Source organism: Pseudopipra pipra, chromosome 7, assembly GCF_036250125.1.
Source record: "Pseudopipra pipra isolate bDixPip1 chromosome 7, bDixPip1.hap1, whole genome shotgun sequence".
Lineage (NCBI taxonomy): Eukaryota > Metazoa > Chordata > Aves > Passeriformes > Pipridae > Pseudopipra > Pseudopipra pipra.
The window spans coordinates 39,603,866-39,626,778 of NC_087555.1; the positions used below are offsets into that span (position 1 = coordinate 39,603,866).

Below are 22,913 nucleotides of genomic sequence, written 5' to 3' on the forward strand. Positions count from 1 at the left end.
AGCCTGGGAGGGGTGTTGGATGCCCCTCCAGGCAGGACTTAGTGCTCATTTTGCCACACGTCGGCCGGGAACAGTGATGGGAAGTCGAGGAAGCAGTGGCTGGCAGGAACATGCCCATTCCCAGTCCCTGCAGAACCTTGGGAGCCCTGGGAAGCGTCCTCCAGCCCAGCACAGCCAGGAAAGGGGCTGGGGGCACATGCTGGCAGAGGAGCGTTGCTTCAGTTTGAAACCTCCAACATCTACAAGTTACCTGGAACAGGCTCAACCCTTCTGCCCTCACAGAAACAATTTTACACTTCACAGGAACACCAGGGCAGAGTACACTGAATTTATTAAAATAACCACGTCTTCCCCAAAGTATGTGGGGTGAAAAATCCGCGTACAAAATACAACAGCTAGACCATTATTTACATCCAGGCAGCTGCAATATCAAGCAATAACTTTAGCAATAGTTTTAAAAATAACTCTGCAGTGTACACAGATCACGCATTTCACAAGACGAGGGTTGAGCACTGCACCACTCTACTTATTTCAGAAATATTACAATGTTCCAGGTAAAATATTAATGCTTCTTTTAAAAACAGACAACTCAGGAAGTGGTTTGCAGATTGACAAAATATGACACATTTCTCTTTAGGAACTGAGAACAGCAGCAGGTTTAGACACAAACGTCACAGCTACATCCAAATACATCTAGTCCATTCATCCAAAAATACATTCAGTGTAAGCTACAACTTATTGCACATTTCTTATATTCTGCAGAAATATATTGTACCTCAGTCTTACTCCCTGTACATTCATAAACTGTTCTGCCTGTTAGAGCAGAACTTGGACATCTGTCCCTAAAAGCTTTCGGGGGATCGGGGGGATGCTCCTGGAATCACAGACACACAGCTCAGGGCAGGGCAGGGGACTGGCTCCCGGTGCTGCTGGGGGAGGACTCCCCAAGGACACCTCAAGGACAGCCCCAGGACAGCCTCACAGACCCCCATGGAACCACAGCGGGGGGGTTGGGCCATCACCTTCAGGAACACAAGAATGAGCTTGTTCCTCTGTGCCTGTGAACCCTCCGGCCCCCAGGACACCCCTGCTGGGCACAGCCCCCAGCCCACCAGTGGCACAGGAGCTCTGGGCAGACAGGGACTGAGACAAGAACGTGGCCTGCTCAAAGTTCAAACCTATTGTAGGGACTGGACATATTTCTAAATAAATTCATCTATAACTCCTGAATTTATTACCAAGAAAAGAAGTGACATAGCAACGACTAAAATATTGTAGGGTTCATTATAGGGTTACACGAGGGAACGACCTTGGTAAGTGCAAATAATAAAAGTACCAAAGTGCAGAGGAGATTACAGCCTGAATTTCTCGAGGGGTGCCTGGGGGCAGCAGCTCAGGAAACACAAAACAATTCGGTGCTCGAGGAAACATTAATTAACTTTCCCTTGCAGTCCATAATCCCTGCATTAAGCTTTAGGTTGTTATTAGAAGCAAACTATAAAATATTAGTAACTCCTTCCAACTAGAAGCATCATTTAGGAGAGGCTGAATGTGGTGATGGGGTTTGAGCATCCTTGACATTGAAAATTTTTATGAGTTTAAGAACTTGTGCTTTAAGTGAAGATTAGCAGGAACACTGTAACCTCTGAGGAAACCTAAGCCTCCCTAAAATGCACAGAAGTGTCTTGGCATAACCTCTGTGCTTAAATTAGAACTGGACAGATCCACATGGAGGGGAAAGGCCACTAAAACAATGGTTCTTTGGGTTTTTTTAAAGGAATGTAGAGTTTGCAAACATTTCAGAGCTCAATACAACATCATCAGCCCTTGGTTTGGTTATGTTTTAACTCCGGTTCACCAAAATACACATTTGCCTCTCAACAACAAAAGAAAAAAGAAAACCAGTGCAAAAATACTGAGTTAGGTGAAACACCAGGACAAACAGACTATAATGTCTGATACCACGAGATATGTGCAGGGAAAGGGTTAAAGTATCCCTGGGGCTGGAGCTGTGACACGGGCAAGCCTGAGAATCCTCCACCCACACCTCCCAGCCAGGCCCAAAAGGGTCTTGTTCAAATTATAGGGCTGAACAACAACCTTCAGAGACTCCAGAACGGCAACTGAAAACTGAAACCCTTTTCCCACTTAAAAAAAAGGTATCTTCGATTGTTCCTTTCTAAGATAAGGAATTTTTTTCAACTTATGTACTACAAGAACAAATGCTGGATCTTAGGTTTGCAAATGTTTTGATACACAAGTCAGCATCATGCTTTGGATCATGCTAAAATTACTCCTCAAACAGCCCAGAAAGTCACATCTACTGAGCTCTACAGGGTAGTTCATGCAGTTGAAGCACATAAGAATTAAATCACAGGATGGCTTGGCTTGGAAGGGACCTTAAAGCCCATCTTGTTCCCTTCCCTGCCTTGGGCAGGGACACCTTCCACCAGACCAGGTTGCTCCAAGCCCCATCCAATCTGGCCCAAATCTCTGAGACACCTTTGATTATATCTCAGAAACCACATTGGAGAAAAATCTACCAGCAACTTTAGGGAAATATTCTCCACTGCTCAGCTCCAGACCACAGAAAGACCTGCATTGTTTAACACAAGCACCTGTGCAAACAGGTAAATTGTATCAGAGCCTATTTACGGGCAATTAACAGCCATAAAGGATCCACAGCTCCTGGAGATGTGTGTCAGGAAGAAACCCAGAGTGCTGATACTACAGACCACCCCCTCAGTAAAAGTTTAACCCGTTTTTCCCTGCAACAGTTCCAGTTAAAGAGATTTTACCCCAAAGATTGATCTGACAACCTGTGATCAGCCAACAACTGACTGCAATGGAGCTGCGTGGGCTACACAAGATTTTTTCAGAGCTCTGCTATTCTGGAAACATCTTTGGGCTTAATTTCCATGGACCAGCTGGATTTAAAGATTTAAAGAACCATATGGTTATGAAATGTATAATTTTGGCTATTAAATATATTAGAACACTATATTCAAATACATGGGCCATGGAGTGGGGCAGAAGCATCAGTTCACAAAACACCAGAACATCAGTGAATTCTGATACAACACCTCGCTTTGATGGCTGTGGTATTATGGAAACATGATCAGAGATGATAATACTCCTCACCAGCCTGGTGCTGTTACAGAATTCCATAAGAAACCTCTGAAAAGGCTGTGTTGGCTTTTGTTAAAGCTTCCCCCAACACATCAAAAGGCACTAAAAAAATGTTACCAGTGATTAGCAAGATATTGTTAAAAATAAATATTTTCTCAGTTTAGGTAGAATTTCTCCCACTTTATCCCTACGTAACTAATGGAAAAGTATTGCCTCTATTATTTCTTCTAAAAGCTGTTAGAAAGAAAAGTTATTCCTTGGTCGATCTGTTCAACGAAGAAATGAACAGAATAAACAACTCAAACCCTAACCATAATATTGTATGTGAAACCAAGACATTAAATATAAATATTAATAGAGAACTGACTCAATGGTTTTGTTCACAAGGTACATGCTTAGTGGAATTTCCATCTTTTTTAATTGCTTTTACTGATAGCCCCTTTTCAGGTTCTTGCATAAAAATAGGTAAAAAGCTGGGTTAAATTTGGTCTTTTACTTGGTTTGAGGACAGAACATGAGGGTTTTTTTGCAAACAGCTTTAACCAACACCAGACATTTCCAGGGCATTTGGGGTCTGACGAGGATGAAAAGTGCAACAGCAAAAGGTATTTTTACACTGTTGTGATGCTCTAACCTCCTTCCTGTGACTCGCCTGGTGTCCAATTTGCTCACAAAAGCAAAGCGAGTCACGGACTTGCCGTACCAAACCCGAACTCGAGTCCCAAGCTGCCTCTTCCCACGGCCGGACACGACGCTCGAGGTCAGTGCTCTGCTCCGGGCACTGCAACACTGAACCACCTTATCTGAGGTAGACCAGAAATAAAAATACTATCACACGTGGAAAGGTGAACGGCACAATTCCTTCCCGTGTCCTGGCGCGGGGAGGTCGGTCAGGCTTTGGAGTCCTCCTGCAGGCAGAGCTGCGAGACGGTCTTCTTGACGCGCAGGGCGGTGAGACGGGCGGCGCCGCTGCCGTGCCAGCACTCCCGCATCACCCGGCCCATCACCCGCAGCGCCTGCACAGACACACAGGGCATCAGCCGCTCCGGCTCCTCACCCCGCACAGCCCCAGCCCCAGAGTCACCCCCTGTGCCCCAGAGCATCAGCCAAACCCTCTGGAGCTCGAGCAGCCTTGGGGCCGTGCCCACTGCCCCGGGGAGCCTGGAGTGCCAACCACCCTGAGATCCAACCTGACCCTGCCCTGACACAGCTCCAGCCATTCCCTCGGTGCTGTTCCTGATCTCCACAGAGCAGAGCTCAGCGCCTGCCCCTCCTCTGCCCCTCCCAAGGAGCAAACAATAGGTCAGGAGTACAACCAGCACCTCCCGCTCTTTGTTTCGCAAGTGCAATACAGGAAAATAAAGTGCAGCTCTCTGAAACAGTGACACAACAGCAGCAGCGTTAGTGAAGATCCACGGTTAAGAGAGTTGAGCACTCGGTGCAAAGAGCTGACCTGAGAGCTGAAGGAGAGCTACACATCTGAAACATCTCAATTCAGGAGAGCTACACATCTGAAACATCTCAATTCAGGAGAGCTACACATCTGAAACATCTCAATTCAGGAGAGGCTGGGCACCCTGTCTCTCACTCAAAAATTCTGCTTTAATTTAAATTTGAAAATATAAATGATAAAATAAAACTAGAAAAAATAAACTAGAAACTAAAGTAAACTAATAATAATAAATAAACTAAGTTAAACTAAAATAAACCAGAGAACTGGTTTTACCTCACAGCTTTGCCACTGGTTTGGAATATTCGGTCTGAGCTTCTGCTCACAGACAACCCTTCTCATGTCTTCTATTGAAGGATCAGAAGGCACAACATCGTAGTAAGGCAACTGGTATTCCTCAGTGATTCCTAGGGAACATTTATTGTGGAGGTAATACAACATACAAAGTACCTGCTCCACAACAAACTCTAATTGTTTCTACAAGCAATGAGAGAGAACAGAAGAACTTTCAGGGCCACCTTGGACAACGACTCCATGACATCTTCTGTCCCCACTTAGTGCTGCAGTAACTGGGAGTGCTTTGGTTTTACTGAAGATAAAAGTGGTGTGGATCACAAAATGAGCTACAGCCAGCACTGGGGGCCCCAGAACAGGAGGGATGTGGAGCTGTTGGAGCCAGTCCAGAGGAGGCCACGGAGATGCTCCAGTGCTGGAGCCCCTCTGCTCTGGAGCCAGGCTGGGAGAGCTGGGGGGTTCCCCTGGAGAAGAGAAGGCTCCAGGGAGAGCTGAGAGCCCCTTCCAGGGCCTAAAGGGGCTCCAGGAGAGCTGGAGAGGGACTGGGGGCAAGGGATGGAGGGACAGGACAAGGGGGAATGTGTTCAAACTGGTTAAGATGGGATATTGGGAAGGAATTCTTGGCTGAGAGGGTGGGGAGGCCCTGGCCCAGGTTGCCCAGAGAAGCTGTGGCTGCCCCTGGATCCCTGGAAGTGTCCAAGGTCAGGTTGGACGGGGCTTGGAGCAACCTGGGCTGGTGGAAGGTGTCCCTGCCCATGGCAGGGGGTGGAACAAGATGAGCTTTAAGGTCCCTTCCAGCCCAAACCACTCTGGGATTCTGTGATGGTATGAAAAGGCACCTCACCTCCAACGCAGCACCTCCGGGCTATCTCCCAGTACACCAGCCCCAGGGAGTAAATGTCTGCTCGTTTGAAGGACTCAAAGATGTTCGTGTTCATTGTGTCGTCCAGGATCTCGGGAGCCATGTACCTTTGGAGCACACAGGGGCAGTTCAGCTCCTGCAGAAGGCCGTGGTTGCCCTGCCATGTGCCACAGCCAGGTGACCTTTCATGGCACTGGAGCCATGCCCTGACCAGGCCCAGAGCACATGGAGTGACCAACACACGATGTCCGTGCCAGAGCCACATCCCACGTGGGACAGGGAGCTCCATTCCATGGGAACAGCAACCACCTTCCCCTCCCACCCCGCCAGGGTGGAGGGACAGGGTCTGCAGGACCCCCGGCCGATGGCAAGAGTGGAGGGGACATCAGTGATGGAGGGGACATCAGTGATGGAGGGGAGGGCTGGGAGGAGCCATCCCCACAGAGTGAGCCCGTCTGGGGGCTGGCAGTGCCTGACCCACCTCCTGGTGCCCACGCGGGGGTTCTGGGGGATGTCGATGGTGTTGAGCACCGAGTCGTGCTTCACCGCCAGGCCCAGGTCGGCGATGGCACAGGTCTCGTTCCTCTTCACCAGGATGTTCTTGGACTTCAGATCTCGGTGTGCGATCGCTGGCTTCCCTGTTCACAGTGAGAGAAACCACCTCCAGTTTTGATAAGAACAGTGTGGATTTTAATATGATGAGCAAGGATGTAAAACCAGTTTTATTCCATTTTGTTACTATCCCCTATAGAAACACTGAAGCCTGTTTTGAGCAAGCAAAGCTCTGCTGAATGCCGTCAACTTCAAAAGAAAACTTTGATAGCATTTTTGTTTCAATATCTGTATTTCAAGAATAAAACACGAGAAAAGAAACTGGAACTTCACCCTTCAAATTAATTTAGAAAATTACAGAATCATCAAATGGCTTGGTTTGGAAAAACCCTCCAAGATGATTGAGGCCAACTGTACCCACAGCACTGCCAAAGCCACCACTAACCCATGTCCCCAAGTGCCACATCTACACAGCTTTTAAATCCCTCCAGGGATGGTGACCCCACCACTGCCCTGGGCAGCTGTGCCAGAGCTGGACAGCCCTCTTGGGGAAGAAGTTTTTCCTAATTTTTCCTTCGTTAGCGCTCACTCGTCTCTAGCACAGCTGCTCCCACAGCTATCCACTTAAAGCCACGGATGAAGTGCAGACAGTAGAAGTGGGAAGGTGACATCCCTGTTCCCTGCAGCACTCACACACTGTTTGGTGTTAACAGTTTGGAAAACGCTTCCCAATTCCGCGTCACCCATAAATGTTTTTGCAAACAACACTGGAGCACCTTACAATGCTCAAAGGGCAAGTGGGAAGGAAGCACTTGCCTTGTGTGCCGACGATCTCCATGTGGAGGTGGGCCAGGCCACTGGCCACGGACAGTGCCAGCCTGACCATGCCCTCCACCGTCACCGTGCCTCTGTTCAGGTAGTCGAACAGGGAGCCCTGCTCGTGGTACTCGGAGACAAGCCAGAGCTGAGTCCACGTCCCGTTATCTACCCAGAGGAAGCAAGAGTATTAAAAACACTGTCTGGGGAAAGCCTTCCCATTTTGCATGGAATGCAAACAAGCAGGTGTGCCAGTCATCCCACCGGGAGGGAGCTCAGGACAGCACGCGGTTCTCGAGGTGGTGCTGCAGATGGGGGGGCAGCGAAAGCTATTCTGAGACAGACACTCAGGATTTAGCATCAGTTGGGCTGGAAAGGTCTCTAAGAATGTTGGGTCCAACCATTAACCCAGCACTGCCAAGGCCACCACGGAGAACCCCAGAGCTATGAGGGTTGAAAAGCCCTGCAAGAGGACGGAGCCCCCGCTGCCGCGCCCGCCCCGTACCCTTGTTGTCGGCGGCGATGAAGCCCAGGATGTTCTCGTGCCTCAGCATGACCGTCTGGTAAATCTCTGCCTCCCGAAACCAGGACCGCTCGTCTCTGGAGGAGAAGATTTTCACAGCCACATCCTCCCCGCACCACTTCCCACGCCAGACTTCGCCAAAGCGGCCTTTCCCTACGATCTCCTGCAGGACAATCGTCCTGGCGATGGTTCTCTGGACCAGCAGGGGCAAACCTAGTTAAAAGGAGAGACAGGTACTTGGGAAAGAGCTCAGCTGTGATCTTCAAATCCCAACGCTGCCCTTTCCCAGTGAGCTGCACTCATGGCTTTGTTTTCCAAGGCTGCCAGGGGAAAATCCTCTCCCCACTAATATCTCAGCCTTTTAGACGTTACTTTTCAGTGTCCATATACTTAAAAAAATTTAAAAAGCCCCAATAAAAGTTAAAAAATAGGCCTGAACTATTCCACTTGGTTTGATAGGAATTGCAGCTGTCCTACAGTCAATTAGCTGCTTCCCTCTGACTGATATTTTCAAAAATAAAGATAAATTATCATAGCAGCTCCACTATCCTTTGCCAGCCATAACCTCTACCTTGTCTGGTTTGATTCTGTGTTTTCTGGGGACTTAAAATAATTATTACTTTTTGTATTTTTTTCAAATCAAGACAGCCTTGATTTTGGCTGAAATCAGATCAAATTGCACCACTGCTCGGGGCTCTGGATCAGCACAAGTCCAGCCCTGTTCCTGGCTCAGGGATGGCTGGGAAGAGTTAAAACTTCAGGGTAAATAAAGCCAAAGTCTGCTCATTATAGCTGTGAAAAAGTGTTAGGGAAGAACAACAACTTAGTCCTCAGAGGTATGCAGCTCATGGAAATAAAGTCAACTAAATTAGGCACCATTCCTACATTTTTCACTTATAAATAAAAGCAAGCACAATCTACATATTTTTCAATAAAAGCTGTAGTTAGGGAAAGCTGGGCTGTACACCCCAGATGTACCACTGGCCAGATGAGCTGGAATATATTAATTCCACCTCATTTTTGTGTTTCTTTGGTTTAAAAACTTCTGCATTGCAATGGAGGCACCACAGTAGACTGGATATCAGAAACAGGAAAAATGTTAGAAAGGTGGACATTCTGCTCAGAAAAAGAATTTTGGGTAAAGTTATTTTGCAATAAAACACTAAAAATTTCAGAAGCAGCATCCTGACTCAGGTGAGTTTAGTACCTTTCCTTATCAGCCAGCAGCACTGGGTGTCACACTTGAATCTGATTTCCGAGCTCGCTCTTTTAACTCTTCCATTCCAACAAAGAGCAGAACTTTTGCAGTTTGACAGCAGAGGAGCACACGAAGCCCTGTCACTGCTGTCAGGGGTGGCCACGTGCACCGGCCCAAAGCCCCTCGGCGTGCAGGGCACCCCACGTACCAGAGCCAGAGCCGGAGGTGGTCATGTCATAGATGAGATCCCTCAGCGTCTTCCCGGAGCTCACCAGGTTGCCCTCGGACAGGGGCTCCTCCACGTTGGGTGGTTTGTGGGCGCGGCGGGCGCGGCGCCGGCGGCCCCGGGAGGTGCACACGGCCAGCACGGCCACCAGCACCAGCACACACACCGGCACTGCCACCGTCACCGCCAGCACCACGGGCCGGGGGCCGGCCCGGCCCGGGGACTCCGACGCTGTGGGGACACAAGAGCAGGGTTGGAGCAACACGCCAGGGAGGGGCTGGGGGGGACAGCGTGGCAGGGTCAGAGATTGCCTGCAGTCATCCTGGCCGTGAGACAGATCCCATTCCTGTAAGACATGGAGTCTTTCCCCACACACCTTCTGTGCAGGAAGCTTGGTCTCTTGATCACCGTCCAACACCACCGCCTCAGATCATCCCATCCCATCCCATCCCATCCCATCCCATCCCATCCCATCCCATCCCATCCCATCCCATCCCATCCCATCCCATCCCACTCCTCAGGGAACAGCAGAGGACTCTCAGCAGTGCACAGCTGGCCCATGGGTTCAGTGCCCCAGACTGGAGCAGTGATGGTCCCTGCTGCCAGCACAGTGACCAGCATTCCCACTGGAAAACACCTGCCCTTCCAGCCTGGCCATCAGCTCCAGTGGGAATGGTGGGTGCCAGATGCCAAACACCAGCAGTGGGAGAGAGCCTGGCAGAACATCCTACACCTGCAGCTCCTGGTCCTCCTCCTGCTCCTGCTGGGAGCCTTGGCCGCAGCCCGTGTCACCTTCGGCTGGAGAGTCCTCCCACCTCCTCAGCACGGGCTCTGCAGCAGCCCCTTCTCACAGCGTGTGGTCACCACTGTCCTGCACCCCTCCCAGACCTTCCAGCTCCTTCCTTCTCTTCCCTCCTTTCTGCAGCTCCCTCCATCCAGAGCAGCACTCTTTCTAGCAGAAATATCTCAAAAACCAGCACTGTGATTCCTGTATTATAGTCAGGGCCATCTTCAACCCTGACCCCGTGCACCAAATGGCCCGTGGCCAGGACCAGCACTGCACACACCCCTCGGGGGTCGAGGGGCTCCCCACAGCCCAAAGCACACACAGGAGAGTGACAAACACCACAAACACAACACACACCCCACGCCCAGGGTGCCCTTAAAGGCCACACCAGAGTGGTGACATCCACAGCAGTTGGGTAAGGTCAGACTCTTGGGGAAATCAGACAATCCCTCAGGACCACCCAAAGCCAGCAAAACAACACCATTAATCCCATTTTGCAATCCTATTCTGAATGTACTGTTCATTGACTGACTAACCAAGAATAGAAGCTGACACACGTTGCCATGTGTGAACCAAAGGCAGCACATCTGGCAGCACTCAGCAGTTTCACAACATGGAGTAGTTATGGTCCAAGCTGTGTAAATAAAATAGTACTTATAGGCAGCAAAAAAAAAAAAAAAAAGGAAGGATTTTTTTCCCCTCCAATGGAACAGACATTCTCACACACAGCCATTTACTTTTGATTCATAATGAGCACTTTAAGGTTTCCAAAAGCTCTGAACTCAGTGTGTGCAAGTTTCTAGGCTACTCAGGGGGGCAAATTACATGTTCTTTCCAAGGCAGTAAGAAAATCTATTTCATTAATAGGGGTCTCTAGTCAGCTCTACAGAATACTTTTAAACCATTTCAAAAACACACAATTTGGGCTAGAGCCTAAAATTAAGTTTCTCCAGCTTCAACCGTGACTACAGACCCCACTCACAGGGGAGTGGGGGCAGAGATCACAAGCTCTGTCTCCCAGATCTTAAATATGGCCCGAAAATCCTGTGAGACACAAGTCTACAACTCAAAGAGCCTTCTGGATCCGACCCACAGCTGCTCAAACCAGCCTGTTCCACACTGAGGGCACGAGGTGAGTTCTGCAGGGAAAATGAGAGTGAGGGATGTGCAGGGCATGGTTTATCAAAGGGAGGTCCTTCAAGGCAGCAGCACACAGAGCATTTTCTCAGCCCTGCTGTGACATCCCACTGACAGGGGAAGCTCACCTTGAGCTGGGGCAGAAAGTATCCCAGTTAAACCAGTAGAAGCCCAAAAAGGAATCCAGGTTAACACATTAAAAAAAAAAAAATAAAACCAAACTCATCCTGCACTTTGAGACTTTCTCCTGCTAATGCAAAATACTGCAATGAAATCCCTGCCCACAAGAAGGAGGGTATAAAAAGCAGAGATCCAGGTTGAATCTGTCCTTAAAGATGTGTATTTTCAGACATTGTAAAAACAAACAGACAAAAACCAACCAAACAAAGAACAAACAAACAAAAAAAACCCAACTCAAATGAACAGCCAGTTCCTGTCCCCCAGGGCACCAACCAGACCCTGCTCTGACAGGGCATTGCCACCTGCAGCTCTGCCACGGGAATTCAGGCACCAAAGCACACACACTGCCCTTTGCCCCCCGAGATCCTCACCCTGCAGATCATCTCCCTGTTTTCCAGGCACTCCTGGTACCTTTACAACAAAACCCCTTGGTAATTACCCACAGTCACAGCATCCCAGAATGGTTTGGGTTAGAAAGGACCTTAAAGCCCACCTGGTTCCAAACCCCTGCCATGGGCAGGGACACCTTCCACTAGCCCACGTTGCTCCAAGCCTGGAGAAGAGCTGAAGGACAGGTTTGTGTCCCAGCAGGACACAAAGGTCCTGCCTCGCCTGGCAGGGATGGGCACCACACTGGACCTTCTCAGGGCTTCTCCTCCTCCAGGAGAGTCACTCCTGCCTAAAAGCAAGTTTTTCATGCCCACACGCTCCACTTTCAAACTAGAATCTGCATAATGGAGACAGACAGGTTGGCAGGGAAGTGGGTAGATATATAACATATATATACACCTAAAGAGATAGATAGATAGATAGATACGAAGAAATAGATAAATTTATAAGGAGTTTGATATAGAAAAATAGAGAGAGATAGATAGATAGATAGATAGATAGATAGATAGATAGATAGATAGATAGATAGATAGATAGATAGAAAGAGATAGAGATAGATAGAGATAGTTATGGAAAAAGAGAGAGAGAGAGGCACTCAAACCACATTGGCACAGTTACATTTCTGACTGACATGAGTTCTCCCAAATGTTTAGAGCAAAGGGCTTGGGATAAGAATTCAGTCATTTTTTGGGGGGTACTGAAATACAAAACTAGAGGGTTTGCAACTGCCAGTTGAAGCACTGGGATGACAGATGTGCCTCCACTGCTCCTCCAGAAATAGCAGCTTTAACCTAAGGTACCAGCATCCCAGCTTGGAAAAAAACCAGCATGGTGCTTTATTTCTAGAGCATAACCACAATTAGGGTGTCCCTTCTGTAGTCAACTGAAAGAAAAACACTTAAATAATCCTTATTCCTACCCCATAGGACAGGTGAGGTTGGGTACCAGGGTTCAGCAAGAGGTGACAGTGCCCAAGGCTTGCCCTCCTATATTTATATGACATAGCAACAGCCTTTCAAATTCCATTCAGAACTATACAACAGCAGCTTAAATTCAAGTTATAATTGTAAATTATGTATTACTTTGTACATTTTTACCTGTAACATCTCTCACTGATGTAAGTAGAAAAAGGTATCCACTGATAAAGTAGTATATTTTACAGGTTTTTCAAAAAAGCCTGGATTAAACACAAATCTTGGGAAGAAGAGTCAAAAATATTAAACCTAAAAATAGTGTAAATATTTATTTTTAAAAAGCACTGAATCAACTTCATTACACAACTTTGGACCTGGCAGACTCACACACTGCACGTTTTCCATTGTGTGTGGAGATGTGGAGATGTGGAGATGCTGGAAGGCCTCAGGCAGGGCAGAGGCTTTGTTATTCCCTTGCAAGACCCCAGATAACAGCTCCTGGCTCCTCACGATTCCTAATTCACCAGTGCTTCAGGTACCATCTTTCCAACATCCAGCCTAATGCCAGTTCAAATCACAAACTCCCTGAAGATAGTCCAGCCCATAAAACCTGTGAGGTTACAAGTTCTCTTCAGACACTTCATAGAATCACAGAATTGTGGAATCACAGAACATCCTGAGTTGGAAGGGACACACAAGGATCACTGAGTCCAACTCCTGGCCGTGCACAGGACAGACCAAGCACCCCACCACGTGCCAGAGAGCACACCTTCACACCCTCCTTTCATCTTCATGTTTAGTGCTCGTGGGACCCAAGGGCAGTGTGTGGGAGACCTTTACAAGATGCAAGAAATTCCCTCTCCCCTAGAGCTGCAGTTTAGATTTTCCTGTCTGAAACAAGCTGGGACCAAACCAGCTGCTGTTTTACTGCCAGATCAAAGCCCCCACGAGCTGGCTGCCCTGGCCATGGCCCCTGCCCAGCATGTCCCACCCCCGGGTGTCACAGCAGCGCTCCCGAGGCACTCACCGAGGGGCAGGCGGAGGGTGATGTTGTTGCAGAAGTCGGTGTAGCAGCACTCGGTCTTGGTGATGTTCTTGGAGCTGTGGCAGAAGACCTGGGCGTTGAGCTCCGGGAGGGACACGCAGGACTTGACCACCTCCTCGCGCCCGTTGGTCAGCATGACCGAGGCCCAGCAGGCGCCCTCCGTCTGGCAGGTGAAGTTGGTGTGTTCACACAGCTGGCACACGCACTGCAGGCCTGCAAAACAGGGGCCAGCGGTCGGGAGAGGCCCCTGGGACAGCAGAGCCCCGGGACAGCAGAGCCCCCCATGGCCAGTCCTGCTGGCTGGCCGAGCACGAGTGCCCCAGGGGAGCTCCGGCACTGATGTCAGCAAACGGGCTCCTGGGCTGCAGGAGGAGGCCAGTCCCAGGAGATCCCCAGCAGCACAGGTCCCCAACACTCACACATGACAAGTTTTTTAATCTTGGCCCCAGGGAATTTTATAGATATCATCTGTCTTGCTCGGTGGAGAAGACTGACCACCACAAAAAGCAGTTCCTGTGAAAGCTGCCTCTTGCTGAGCTGGAGAGACAGAGGGTTTGGGTTTATGTTCTCAGCTCTCACCACTCCAGACAACACCTCAGACAATGCTGAGGACAAAGACATGGGCACAGGCTCCGTTTGACCTGTGCATTTAGACACAGCCACATTCATTATACCAAGTGTTAAACATTCCCAAGGGCTCCTGGTGAGGAAGCTGTTGAGGAAGCTGTTGCTGACTCCCAGTGACACAGCCCCATCCCAGCCACCTGCCCACACCAGCACCACCCCATCCTGCCAGAGCCAACGGGGTGAGAGCACCGAGCTGGGGGATCACCAAGACACAGCCCCCGGCACCCCACGAGGGACACGGGCAGAACGACAGACCCTTCCTCCCCATCCCCCTGAGATGGGCCACCCTGTCCAGGCACCCTTCCTGGGTCAGCTGTAACTCTGCCAGACTGAACCCTGCTCTACTTAGAAGAGTAGTTTTATCCATAACCCATTTGGGACTGGGGGAGGGGGGGATGAAACGAGGGTTTCTTTCATTTCAGTATAACAGACTTGAAAAGTAAAACATGGGTTAGTGGTGGACTTGGCAGTGCTGAGGGAATGGTTGGGCTCAATTATCTTAGAGGGCTTTTCCAACCCAACCTATTCCATGATTGTGTGATCTGAGTCCCTGGAGGAGCACAGAAGTCCCGACAGACATCAGCATGACTCTGATTTCTGTTTCTGTGACACTCTTTGTTTTCTTTACAACAATCTCCATCCTGTGCCACCCTTCTCAAATCACAGCTTGTGGCATTTATCTTCAGCTTGGGCCCACAACAAACTGCCTTGGCACCATATGTCCATGTTTATCCTGGTGAGGGTGTGGCAGGAGCTGCTGTCTCAGCTCTCCCTTGGCACCAGAATGAGCACCATCTATCACCCCCAGCACAGCAGCTGAATCTCTCTTAAAGACATTACCCTGCTCCTAGAAGAGCTGCCAGGAGCAAGACTCATCAGATTCAAATAAATTAGAGATCTAGCAGGAAGAAAACAGACACGTCATCACCAAAACTGCAAAATAAAAGCATTATTGAGGAAAGGAGTCTGATATTGTTGCAAGTTCTTCGAGGATTCAGACACGTCATTACGCTGTTTTTCTCTCCTTCTCACAGCCTAAAAATAAAATAGGAAATTATCTTTATGATGTCATCCACAGTGGATAACTGACAGATATATCCATATTCTGTATTTTGCAGATTGCTTCAGAGCAGACCTGATCAAAAACCTGTTCCTGTATGTCCTGAGCACCTCCAGGGTGGCTCCTCTGAGCCCTGTGAACATGAGAGAGATGAGGATGGATGAAGGGCTCACCCTGACCAAGCCAAGACAGTCACTGCCAGAATGTTAAGGCTCTGCATCACTAAATGGTGCCCTCACAGAGGGGAAAAAAAACCAGGAAAATTGTAGCTAAATCTATTCAGAGACAAGACCAGAGTTGGAGTTTTGGGAAAGATGAGATGCTTTCTTCCCAGAAGATTTACACAGATCACTTTAAATATAATTCTACAAAAGCAGAAGCCCTGGGTTCCCCAGATACCTGCCTGTGCTGCTGACTGACTTCTCAGGTAGAAAAATGGATAGAAATACCACACCACATACAAACCCCTGACAGTGTTTCCAAGAGCACTTGTGTCCTTCCAGAACCCTTCGTTAGTAGAGCAGAAAGATTATCTTAAAATATAACTATGAAAGGATGGGTTTCTTGCACCTGTGCTACTTCAGCTGACTCCCCACTGTGGAAGGAGAAGAGGAGCCTGGGTCCTTGTGAACATGCCCTTGGGAAGATCCATGCTTTTCCCTTGGGAAAGCTTTTCCCACCCCCCATCCTGCTGAACAGGGGAGGTAACAAACCCCATCAGCTCTCACCCAGTGTCACACCCCTGCTGTGCCCCACCCGTGGCTCCTCAGACACCCGTGCAACAACTCCAGCTCTGCCAAGCCTGTACCCCCATCCCTGCTGACGTGCCCAGGGACACAGCACCCGCCACAATTGGTGCCTTATCTGTGCTGCTCCACCAGGAAAGCCTCAGTGCTGCTCCTGGTTATTCGTGACAACTTCCTCCATCGGAAAAACTTGTCCATGGATAACCCACCCCTTCCCAAAGACAGTCCTGGTAGTTCCATCAGTGATGCACCGTCACAGGAGGAAAGCTGGGACTCCCACCATCCTGGAAACCAGGGAATGGAATAAAGTGACTGTGAAGGTGCTAAAGGAAAAGGGTCAAAGGGGTAGGATGAAAATGTGCTCCTCAAGTTTCAAAATAAGTCACTCAATCTGGTAATGAACACAATTCCTTTATTTACTCAAGCACAACAATTCCCTTAAAACACTCCATTCTCTGTTAAGAAATTAGGAGAAAGTGAACGACTGAAACACTCCAGGGCTGCAGAGGCCTATGCCAGGCACCCAAACCTGGCCACCAATGGTCCCAGTTCTCTGAGCTTGGAACTCTCCAGCAGTCATAATAAATTTGTCCTGGCCTTCCCCAAAACCCAGCAACCCCAGCGGGACCATGGGTGGGTTGTCCCACCAGGACTGGCTGCGGAGCCGAGGCAGGGCCAGGGCAGAGCAGGACAGGACACACGATGGGCTCCCTTCCACAGGGACAGGAACTGGGACAGGCTGAAGGACAGAGGTGTGCAGGGCCACATCCCTTCCTGTGGGCAGCCAGCACTCCACAGGACCCCACAAACAGCAGGAGAAACCAAGAGCCAGCCGAGGTGGCAGGGAAGGATTCCCACATCAGCAGACACACAAGGAAAGCAATTTTTGGATACAGGGACCCCAGGAACAGGTGTTCCCTGGGGCTGGCATTTTTAAGACATAAGTGGTTTTCAAGGATGGTTTTTCTGCTGTTATTGCCATAGAAGCTGAGACTACACACCAGATTTTTGGATGAGCCCCACTCTGAATCAAGGACAGCATGACTTGCTCTTCAGAGCAGAAAATAACCTGCTTGACTTACCTAAAAAGCAACATTTTCTGCCTTTTAGTTTTCGGTGCGACTGCCAGAAAACACCCAGGACAGGCAGGCACATTGTGCAATGACCTTATAGAGCAGGAAGAATGGAACCAGCCCCCAATTCCCAACAAACTAACACAAAGGTGCCAACAGAAGATGGGTTTGTGTGCTTCCATCCCTTTTCTATCATGTCAGCTTCAGCTACATGACAACTAGATAGCCAAGGAACAAGAATGATCCTACATGTGAACAGCAGATGGAAGAATAGGAGCTTAAACACCAGCTTCATGAAAGCAGCAAGCAATTAAAACATGTGGGCAGACACAGTGCAACCTCAAAGGTTAAATGGAAAGAATTGAGTGTACAGCTGGCACAAGGTGACTGATCCACAGGGCTGATGGGAAGAACCGAAAGCTCTGCGGGAGCAAAACCAGACCCACTCAAGGTTCTACCAGAAACCTTGTGTGCCAGAACCACACAAGGTTCTACCTTCCAACAGACTCTTTTACTACACAGATTACCAGGGCATTAATCTTCCATTAAATCATAATCCAGCACTACCAACCATAATTAAAGTAGAGCATTTAAAAATTAAATGGGAAAGCAAATATCTAAATGGCCCTGCAGCAATTAATTGTCTTTCTGGATGGAGCTTGGAGCAACCTGATCCAATGAAAGGTGTCCCTGCCCATGGCAGGGGGTTGGAATGAGATGGACTTTTAGCTCCCTTCAAACCCAAACCAGTCTGTGATTCTGTAATGGGAGGAAGGGCTGAATATCCAGAACATTTCCATCCTTGATCATTCTGTACTGTCATTCTACATTATGCCCTTCTAGATACACTTTCATTTTATTCCCAAATAAGAGATCTGGAAATTAACGTGCGTGTGGGCTTTCCACACTACCTGGGTCCCCTTCCTCAGGTGCAGACCCAGGGCCAGGACACAGCTGCCCCCAGGCCACCTTTGCTGGGCAGGGACGTTCCCACACCTCAGGACACACACCTGGACCTGACCGACCGGACACTTCACTCCTGGGAGGGTTCCAGGTGACAAAAGTTTCACTGTTGAACAAAGGGGCTCAAAGGAGACCCTAAAAACTACAGATTGGATGTTTCCCATTGTCCAGCCCGTTGCTGGTGATGGAGGCAGGACAAAAACTGGAGCAGGCGCTGGTGAAGGTGCCACAGGGCGGGTGTGGGTCTGGTACAGGCCCCTGTTCTCCAGCTGCTGGGAACTGACCAGGGCAAACTCTGCTGCTGCCAGGCAGAGCCACTCTGATCTCACCAGAGTGGCCTGTTTGTCTGGCAGCAGCTGAGGGACGAGGCAGAGGGAACCAGCAGCCACGTGGTACAAGGCTGTGGCACAGGAACAGGGGCTCAGTGCTGCTGAGGGACGGGAAGCAATAAGAAAGCAAAAGGGGTTGCTGAGGATAGACAAAGTAGGACTGACTTCAGAGCATTGCAAAGCAATCTTACCATGGAATCACAGAATTGTTTGGGTTGGAAAAGCCCTCTGAGACCATCCCCCAGCACTGCCAAGGCCACCACTAACCCACATCCCCAAGTGCCACATCTACACAGCTGTTACATCCCTCCAGGAATAGGGACTCCACCACTGCCCCATCCTGAGGGATCAAAAGCCAGAGGAAAGCCAAATCATACAGGAGAACAAAGAGCTTCAACTGTACATGAGCAGTGACCAGTCCACTATCATCCCTCCCTGCTGGGAACAGAGGGCTGTGCCTCCCTGGGGAGCACTGGAGAACTCCTCAGCTCACAGAGGAGACATTAGGAAGAGATCCAGACCTGTTCTGCCTTTGGGATCAGTTCCCCTCACCTGCCTCAAAAAGGCACATGAGAAGTAGAAGGAGTTGCAGGACAGATAGCAAGAGGGACCAGGCACAGATTGAGAAACTGGGCTCACATGCCAAAGGCAATTCTGGAGGTGTGAAGATTCTATAAAAAAACATAGATAATATTCAGAAGATTAATAGAGTCAGCTGCTCACCATTTCCCACTCACTCTAAAGCTCCTGGGCAGCACAGACATCACTGGCAGCACATTTGCAAGGGGCAGGAGGAAGCTCTCCTCACCACCCTCTCCAGTGCTGCACGTGCAACCCCTTGGGATAAAGCACAAGAGCATCCAACAAGTCCTGAACAATCCCACGTGTGCATAGAGGTTTCCAGAACCTGCCACGGCTGATGACAGAAGCAACAGCTTCCACCTGAGAGTCCTGAGCCCCACAGCTGCCCATTGCATCCCACCCTCCCTCCTCTGGCATCTGCCGGGGTGGCAGTGGTGGCTGGGGGTGACAAAGCCACCCCTCTGCCACCCACACCCACTCCCATGGGCACAGAGGGATCTGCCTCCAACAGCCAGCCCCAGACACGGAAGCAACAGTGTGTCCCTGACAAACTTATTCTCTTGTAACACACCTCTTCAGAAGAGGAAAACAGAAAATTGGGCAATGACAGATCGTAAAAAAGACCAACAAACCTGGTTCTTGGACTACCATGATAAATATGGAGAAGTTCCCTCTGGAGAGGGCTCCAAAAGAAAATATTAGGAGTAATAGCAGATTAAAAGCTTCCTATACAAACATACTGCAAAAAGGGCAGATACCAAACAGGGCAAAAACTAGAAAGCTGTAGAGAAGAGAGAAAAAGTAATTATTCCAAAAGTGAAGAAAATGTCTTGGAATGAGGGACATCACAGAGTTCCAGAATTTTCATTACTTAAAAAAACATCTGGGGAGTGATTTTATTAACATGTGCAAGTATCTTCATTTCAGACAACAGATAGATACTTGGGTGCTCAAACTCCCCATTGTGGAAGAGCTCAGCAGCCCTGGCAAACCCCAGCAGGCAGGAGCTGAGGCCAGGCACTGAAATTAATATTAGCAGGGCAGGGAAAGGGCAACGACACCCAGAGAAATTACTTTTGTTGGAATAAGCTGCCAAAGGACATTTTAAGCCTTGAACGGGTGAGGTACCCTTGGAAAGATTTTGCTCTATGAGACACGAGGGACACAGCAAAGCACTGGGAGTGCAGGGATTTTGTGCAATACAGCACATGCACAGAGCTGAGGAAGAACCTGCTGGTCCCGGTCTGTGAGGGGCTGAGGGTGCAAACTCCATGGGGAAGCAGCTGAGATAACACAGGGCTGACAGCTCTTACTGATTCCAGGTCTGGAACAGTTTGCATAAGAGAGTCCCCAGCACTGAAAGCTCTTTAAGTCACATCCGAGCAGAGCTTGACAAGGAATTTACCATCCAGACAGTCACCCCGACTCTCCCCTCTGCTGCCACACATCTGCCTGTCTGGGCTGTACACACCCCCACGCCTGAGCCAGGCTGTGGAACAGGGGAAGAAGACCTTGCACTGCACCCCCAGAGAGCAAAGCAATGCAAGATTTTATATAAATACCAATCAAAGGCAACGTGATTCATTAGTGCTCTGGGCACTCTGCAGAGGGGAGAGGTGATGGCCACGGCAGTGGCAGCGCTCCGGCTCAATTCAAGCACACCGGGGGAAAACAAGGGCAGCACGGGGCTGCCTCTTTCTAGGATTCGCTTCCAAACCTGGATACTAAAAATCCACAGAAATAAGAAGAGCTCGATGGAGCAGGTTTTACATCCTGTGAAGGTACCAGAGATTTACCAGATGTGCAACACTACACAGAAGTACTTCACACCCCACCGCTGAGCTTTGTTCCTTCTCCCTGTCCAAAAGCAGGGATTCTATAAGCACCTGGATGGGGCAGCGGGCACAGCCCCTCCCTGCAGCTCGGGGCTGGGACCTCCCCTCTCTGCAAGTGTGTAATGAGCATCACACCAGCGAACTGCTCTGGTGAAATCACAGAGAGAAAAGTAAATTGGAGCAAACCCAAGAGAAAAACTGTAAAATGTTCTGTTGGTACACTGCCTCTGGAACCGCTGTTTGCAGAGCGCTGAGACCGCGCGTTTAGGTTTTAAAGGGACGACTGAGGGGAGGGAGTATCGCACAGCACCTGCCGCCTGAGAAAGGAACCCGCATCGGAAGGACTCGGACACCGCCTGTTCCTCACCCTGCCCGGAGCCCCCCCAGGGGCCGGAGCCCCGTCCCGCCCGTGCTGCGGTGGGACGGGATGGGGCACGGGCACCGCACGGCACCGCACAGGGGCCTCTCCCCGGCACCGACGCCGCTCGGTCTGAGCATCTGCCCCCGAGCAGCAGCGCCGCCGGAGCCCCCCGGGTGGATCCCCGGGATGGCGTGGGAAGCCGCAGGGATCAGGGACGGCGCGGGGCCGCTCCGATAAGTCCCCGCTGACCCAGTTCTCGGTCGGCGCGGCCGCGTCGAACGCACCGAGAGCCCGAACCCCCCCGGCCGGGGCGCACGGGGGAGGTGCACGGGGGAGGCACACGCGGGGTCCCGCGAACGCGCGTCCCGGAGCCGCTCCCGGCGCCCGGGCCGTACCTGTGCAGAGGGACACGGCGGCGCCGAGCAGCGGCAGCGCCGCCCGCAGCGCGGGGCCGGGCGGGTCCCGCATGGCCGCGGGAGCCGCGTCCTCCTCCCGCGCCGGAGCCGCTCCGGGCCCGCCGGGCCCCGCCGCCCGCGGCTTTAGCGGCTGCAGCGGGGAGGGGCCCGGCCCGGCCCCGCCCGGACCCCCCGCCCCGCTCGGCCCCCCCACCCGCCGGGCCGCGCTCTGCCGCCCCCCGGCACCGATAAGCGGGCCGGGGGGGGGGTCCCGGCCGGGCGGGGGTCCCGGGGCAGCCCCGGGCCGTGCCGAGCCCCCGCCCCGCTCCGCCGCCCCCGGGACCCCGAGCGAGCCCCCCGCCGGCTCAGCGCTCGGATTGAGCTCTGCAGCCTCGGGGGTTCTGCCCGCGGGACACGGGAAAACGGCCCACGAAAACCACCATTTTTAATCGTGGGGGGGTTTGCCAAAACCCCTTCGGTGACTTTTGGCGTCTGCCCCGGGGCTGCGCCGAAACCCCCGCGAACAGCAACGAGCTGAACTGTTCGCAGCGTTTCTGCAATACCTTGAATGGTTTAAACTGAGAGAGATTTGGATTAATTGTTAGGAAGAAAGGCCCTGGCACAGGTTGCCCAGAGAAGCTGTGAATGTCCCTGAATCCCTGGAAGTGTCCAAGGCCAGGCTGGACGGGGCTTGGAGCAACCTGGGCTGGTGGAAGGTGTCCCTGCCCATGGCAGGGGGTCGGGCTGGATGGAATTTCTGGTCCTTTCCAACCCAAACCATTCTGGAAGTCTGTGCTTACTCCTTCACAAGCAAAAATCATCTAAATGCTTTTTGAAAGAAAACAAATTACCCTCCACCATGGTACAGACACAGCAGAGGTGAAACCCAAGTAGTCTGGGATTTAGTGGCTGTTAAACAGCATCAAAAAAAGCTGCTCTTGTACAGCCTTTTTTCCTTTTTTTAATCCAAACACAACAAGGGAAGGCATTCAGGACTTCCATATCACTCCATCCTCAGTTAAATGTGGTGGGAATTACAACATCTTAGCGCAGTGAAGTCCAACATGACTATTTCATAGCAGTCTCTATGGGCGTATGTTCTATTGGACTGAAACACAACACAGCAGCCTATTGCACACCTCACTGTTAGGAAATACCTGCCAAGATCTAGTAAGAAATACAAAGGTTTGAGTGTCAGAGCAATAAAACAGTAGAGGAAAAATTTGCAACTCGTTCCCTTCTGCAAGCCCGGGGCCGGTAACTGCTCCCTGCCCACGTGGCTGTACCTGCTCAGCCATCCATTACTTGTCAGGTACCTGTTAAGCTGCATATTACTTGTCTGGAGATCCCAGCTGGCTCTGGGGATGCCAGGAGAGAACACTGGATCCTCAGCAGCACCCAGGCACTGCTCATGCTGCTGACAGATCAGACAAACACAG

General features: G+C 50.4%; 1 protein-coding gene across 1 annotated transcript; it reads right to left on the reverse strand.

Annotated features, from left to right (window-relative positions):
- Nucleotides 1-314: 314 nt before the first annotated feature.
- Nucleotides 315-21,599, reverse strand: ACVR1C (activin A receptor type 1C). Its single transcript, XM_064661769.1, has 9 exons — nucleotides 21,475-21,599; nucleotides 13,486-13,716; nucleotides 9,033-9,281; nucleotides 7,609-7,839; nucleotides 7,104-7,271; nucleotides 6,217-6,373; nucleotides 5,718-5,842; nucleotides 4,856-4,986; nucleotides 315-4,145 (listed from the first exon to the last, which is right to left on the reverse strand). Exons 1-9 carry the CDS (start codon nucleotides 21,545-21,547, stop codon nucleotides 4,020-4,022), a joined length of 1,491 nt encoding a protein of 496 aa, XP_064517839.1. The 5' UTR covers nucleotides 21,548-21,599; the 3' UTR covers nucleotides 315-4,019.
- Between the last annotated feature and the right edge of the window lie 1,314 nt (nucleotides 21,600-22,913).